The 6248-nt window shown below is 25.2% G+C and overlaps 1 protein-coding gene across 1 annotated transcript; it reads left to right on the top strand.

Annotated features, from left to right (window-relative positions):
• The first annotated feature begins 4325 nt into the window (after window positions 1-4325).
• LOC100776930 (CASP-like protein 9-like) lies at window positions 4326-6248 on the top strand. Its single transcript, NM_001254547.3, has 3 exons — window positions 4326-4616; window positions 4742-4865; window positions 5700-6248. The coding sequence occupies exons 1-3, from the start codon at window positions 4381-4383 to the stop codon at window positions 5922-5924; spliced, it is 585 nt and encodes a 194-aa protein (NP_001241476.1). The 5' UTR covers window positions 4326-4380; the 3' UTR covers window positions 5925-6248.

Here is a 6248-nt window from a genome sequence, read left to right as displayed (position 1 = left end):
CTATTAGTCTACGTTTCTTTTTTTTTTTTTTTAATCATCATAAAAGTATAAAACATTGGTCGCTTTTACTTTTTTTTTATGGTAAAATAAAACAGATAAAAATTAAGAGCATCTTACATAATTACTCAAATAAATTATTTATCTTAAATTTACAAGTTTTACGTGTCATATAAATTTAAAAATTTTATAATTTTTTTAAAATGCTGAGAAGGAGCAAAGCCCAACAAAAAGAAACTACAAATAAATAGAGCGGGTCATAGAAATCCTAACATTATCTTTAATTAAACATAATTATACAAAAATTTACTTAAATGTTAAAATTGATAAAATAAGTACTTGAGACATGTTAAATTTTATAATTGAAAAATAATCTTTTAATTGCTAAAAATAAATTAAGCAACAATTATTTATATAATCAACACAATGTCAAGTTATATGCTCTAATAATAAAAATTTGTTAAGCATTGTTGTTTAATTTAAGTAAAACACCCGAGTTGAAAATGTTCTTAAACAACACATTGTTAAGTTTGACGTTTTAAGTAGCTCATGACACACATACTTTATGTTTTGATAAGTTGAAAGTGAATTCACTATTATGAATTTTTAAATTATTTAAAATAGATTAATTTTATCAATAACTTCTTATTTTTCACTTTAATAATTATATTTTTTTACAAAATGTAATAATTATAATTATACTTACAAAATTGATGTGAAGTATATAATAAAAATAATATTATGTTATAATTTAAATTAATAAAGTTATGTTATGGATAAATTTACGAAACTGTTTTTTATATTTTAATTTCAACATCTGCTTTATCTGTGAATGATATATACGATCATACGGAAATGACAATAGCATATTGTCAAAACAAATGAAAGGACATAATCCATGCATAAATCAAATAAGGGAAAAGCAAAGGAAAAAGAAAGGAATAGTAGTAAATGTTAAAAGAATAATAACTTACAAATGTTTAGTAAAATTATAAAACTTCAAATAAAACAAGACAAGTGTTTAGTAAAAAGGTTTTACTAAAAACAATATTAGGGATTGTAATTTTTATCATGATTTGAATGCACTTTTACATAATTTTAAATATTTTTTTATTTATTATTTTTTTCAATATGTATCTTAACAATATTCACGAAATATATATATATATATATATATATATATATATATATATATATATATATTAATAAGTACAAAATTAAGGTCCCCTAAAAAAAATAGAAAATTAAGGTGTATTTTTTATGAGAAACTCTTGGGTAGATAAAGTCTAACACAACATTCTCAGAGGCAACTAATAAAATTTTTATAACTAATAAAATAAATAAAAAATCAGAATACCAAAGTAAAATTAAATCTGATATTTTTTCTGTTTTTTATAATCGTCTTCCTTTTTTTTTTTCTAAATTGCATTGAAATTGAAATATGTACAAGATTATAATTTAAATGTCAAAATAATATGATTTGGTGGTGTAAAATTGTAGAGAATTTAATTTTAAATAATAACTTTATTAAAGAAAAAAAAACATGTTGGCTTTAAGCAATAGTAAAACTTGGTTGATGTTGGGTTTATAATTTTAATTTCCAGAATGCAATTTTAATTAGGATTTATAAATATTTCTGTAATATTAATATTCAGTGTACTAAAAAAGAAAGATATATTCAGTTTGGTAAACACATATCAAAAGTTTAAAATTAAAATCAAACTATAACTATAATAGTTAATAATTTTTAAAATAAAATTTATAAATAAAAAGTTAGAATTAAGAAAAAAAATTCCTCAATATGAAGTCGCATATTGTTCAAGGCACAACATGTTTTAGTATTTTACTTTTTGTTTATATTTTTTTCTTTTTAAAATTATTAATTAATTATAATTATAAATAAAATGAAGCTTCACTCCACTTTCTTGAAACTCCTGCATCTCATGCACTTCATAAAATTAAATTTCTTTAAAAAGTTTGACTTACCTTCAACATGAATATTATATATTAAAATAATTTCAGTGAAAATTTTTATTTCAATTTGTGGTCATTATAATTCATTTATTCAAGTTATCTGTTTGTTTTTACAATTTAAATTATAATTTGAAATATGTATTCTTTTATAATATTATTTGTGTAGGTGATTAGACTTTTTCTTATCATAAAAAATAAATATTACTAATTTACTTTATGAAATATTTTTGACATATTTTTATATTGGTAAGATTTTATCATAAAGAACAAAATTTTGTAGGTTATTTTTTATTTAAGAAGTTTCACTCATGATCTGTATGTTTGATTTGACAAAAAAATTAGAAAGATTAGGAAAAAAACTGAAACAATATCAAATTTACTTTTATTTGACATTCTGATTTTTTTCTTTATTTTATTTTATTATTTGTAAAATTGTTATTGATTATGTATAAGAATAATATGTTAAGTTTGTGTTTACCTAACAGGTTCTGATTTTTTATTTTAAATAACTACCTTAAAGATGTAAATTGAAAATCATAAAATATATTTTACTTGTTCGTAACGCTTACGCAAAATGTCCCTTGACAGCAATCCAAAGTCACCATTATTTTTAGCCTTATCACAACTCACAAAAATCTTGTTTATTATAGAATACTATTAAAAAAATTATTTTTCCAAACTGTTCAAAATTAGCAGACTGGTCTAAAAAAAATCAAATAAATCTTTAAAATCGTTTGTTGAAAAAAATGAACAACATTCTGTTCAATTTTATTTTTTTGTTTTAATGTTCAAAATAGAAATAAATTAAACAAAACCATAAATATAGTAAACTTGTATTAGTTTCTTAAAATAAACTTGAAGTTGTTTTAACTTGTAATTTGTAATTTATATCAAGTTACGGTTTGTGATGAAATTTAGTATCTGAACAAGATTTTTATATTTACTATATATTTAATTTTTTATTTAATAAGTATTTTTCCTTAAATGAAAAATTAACTAATAGAGGAATTTATATGCCGGTTCAAAATTCCTATCTTATGAAATTTCATTTGTTTATTGATTAAAAATAAAGATTTTTCCAGTAAAAAATATATAATTTGTTTAACAAAAATTATAAAAGATTATATTTGATTAATTAAATTTGACTTTTCTTTGTAGTATAGGTTTTTCAAAAATGATCAAATGGAATAAATTAACTTCAAAATCAATCTAAGCCAAGCCGTAAACCGCGTTGAATTTGTTGATATACTGATGACGGAGATAATAAATTAATAATAATAAAATTTGTTGAATTTGTTCAAAATAAAGGGTGTGTTTTTTTATACGACGAGTAATTTATTGGAGATGATGTATTTGTTTAAAATTATCTTTCGTTGTCAATAGCGTTGAATTTAAAAATAATGTTCTCAAAATGTGTGTTAAAATTTGAAAAGTGATATTTACAGTATTTTTTTTTATCGTGCTTACGGTGGGTGGTTGGTATGTAAAGTATAAACAGCCATAGGAAAAGAGAAATAGTCGGTAAAATTATTATTTAAGGAACTTTTTATTCACGGTAATTTTTTTATTCATCTATGGAACTTTTTACATATTTAATTAATATATTGATCTAGTAATAAAATAAATATAATTAATTTTATTTGTATTAAAATATTCTGCTTCTGGGTGTAAATTTAATAAGTTTTTAGGAAAATATCTTTAATTTAGCGTAGATAAAAAAATTCAAATATAAAAATAATACTTACATTGTTGAGAGAATGAGAGACATGGGGAAGAGAGAGAGAGAGAGACACTGCAAATTTGCAACTGCATCAAATTGAGATAAAGTTCAAATCACAAAATAAAACACACCGTGATTTCAAAAAATAAAAATAAAAAAAATACTACTACAACACACCGTTAAAATTGTTTATCTTACCCTCAAATAAACTGACTAGCTCTGTTGCTCATTTAGAGAAGCCAGTAATAATTAATAACACTCACCCCACGCACATCATTTATTCAATGTCAAAGTTAAATGAGGCAAAGTTAATATAAAGTTTGAACCTGTAACAATATGTCAATTTATTCATGTTACATGCTCATCGATTACTAAACTTTTAACATTGTTGCTATAATTGTTGTTGTTATGAAACATTACTTTATTTTTTATTTTTAATAATATAGAATTAAAATTTTGGAGTTGCAGCTACTCACATATTTCTCACCAATTTGCAACAACTGAATATAGTTGGTCCGACAACCTTAAGAATTCAGAGACAGAACCCACACTTGGCTTCTTAGACTTAACAAATGATATGGTTGATCAATTTTGCTTTATCCTATATTAACCCATCCTTCTCCTTAGGCCATTTGCATTATCTCCGACCATTTTCTCACTACGGTAATCAACTGGCAAATACTTGGACAATGGCCTCAGAAAATGGAGACAAACTAGAGCTTGCTTTCAGTGCTGTTCCTGATCCCAAGCCCAAGAAGGATTGGGTCATTTTGTCCCTTAGGGTGGTCGCATTTTTTGCCACAGCATCTGCTACACTTGTTATGGCATTCAACAAACAAACCAAAGGCATGGTAGTTGCTACCATTGGCACCAACCCAGTAACAATTACTCTTACTGCAATGTTTCAGCACACTCCAGCTTTTATGTTAGTTCTACAAATCATATGGTTTACTTTTCCTTTGTTTTCGTTTACACTTTTTTTAACATTGCAATATTATAGTACTATATTAGACATGTTGACCTTCTTATGTGTTATTTATGGTGAGGCAGATTCTTCGTGATAGTCAATGCAATTGCCAGTTTCTATAACTTGCTGGTGATAGGAGTGGAGATATTAGGACCCCAATATGATTACAAAGGACTTCGCCTTGGACTGATTGCAATATTAGACGTGGTACTGAATGGATCCTTCTTTTTTTTAGTCACCTTCACTTTTACACATTTTTTTTATTTGAATTAAGAATTTAATTAGAATTTACAATAATATAAAATATAAAAATCTTTACATAGTTCTCTAATCATATATAAAGTCATCCCAAGGAATTGGTTGAGGAGAGTAAGACAGGTTGTATATTTGAATTCCCATTTGAGATAAATGTAAGTTTTTGTAAATATTTTTTGAGGCCAGAGGTTTTTTTTTTTTTTTTTTGTGGAAAACCATCTCCTTTTGGCTTCCCCTAAAATTTCTCAACCAAAAACAAATAATCACATATAAAGTCAATTTCGGACCTGGTAATGGCCCGTGGCCCAAGACAGGAAACAGACTATTTTTTATGAAAAAAAAGTTCATCGGTTGAAATTGAATAATAGGCTCTTTTTATATTATTTTCATAAATAGATTAAAATTACCACTTTTATTCCTTTTAAACTCAAATTAAAATGCGGCATGCTTATTAGGAAGTATCACCCTCTTAATTATTTTTTTTATGAAATAAATTTATAAATTATTTTTAGTAAAATTATGTGTTTATATTTTCTTATGAATATACGTATGTAAGGGGTTCTTATTTATTGTTTGGCTTGAGATTCATAAAATGTCAAGATCAACTCTTATAATAGATTGTTGTATGAGTGATTTTTATAATAATTATTTTAAAGTTCATATTTAAAGTGATTTTTAATTAGTTGATAACTTACAAATTGTTATACTAACATTTTATCAAAATTAAATTCTTAAATTAACAAATATATATGAAAACTATTTGACTATGTATACTTTTGGGTGAAGATGACGATGGCTCTAGCAGCAACTGGAGATGGTGCAGCAACATTCATGGCAGAATTAGGAAGGAATGGTAATTCACATGCAAGGTGGGATAAGATATGTGACAAATTCGAAGCATACTGCAACAGAGGTGGTGTTGCCCTCGTTGCCTCTTTCGTTGGCCTCATTCTCCTTCTCGTTGTTACAGTGATGTCCATCACCAAGCTGCTCAAGCTAAATCGCATTTAGCACCTTCATGCTTACAATTAATGCATGATACATATTGATATCCTGCTTTCTATATTCACCTGTTTAAGTGCAATCCAGCGTCTGATATATGTGTTTTTAGTTGTGTCAGGACCACAAATAAATACGTAGATTACATGGACTTTTACAAAAATTTCTTAGTTTTGTGTAAAATATGTTGGTGCCATGAATCTCCTCTTTGTCTTTTTTGCCAACTGTCTTGCTCCCCACTCTCGACTGCATTGGCTGTTCTGAAATTAAGTTAATGTTTTTTGTTTGTCCATTATAATTCACAACAGTAATAAATTAGCCAAAGTATCTCTACAA

Source organism: Glycine max (assembly GCF_000004515.6).
Source record: "Glycine max cultivar Williams 82 chromosome 5 unlocalized genomic scaffold, Glycine_max_v4.0 Gm05_scaffold_79, whole genome shotgun sequence".
NCBI lineage: Eukaryota > Viridiplantae > Streptophyta > Magnoliopsida > Fabales > Fabaceae > Glycine > Glycine max.
Note: the sequence above shows the minus strand (reverse complement) of the source record. Positions and strands in the feature narration are given on the sequence as shown.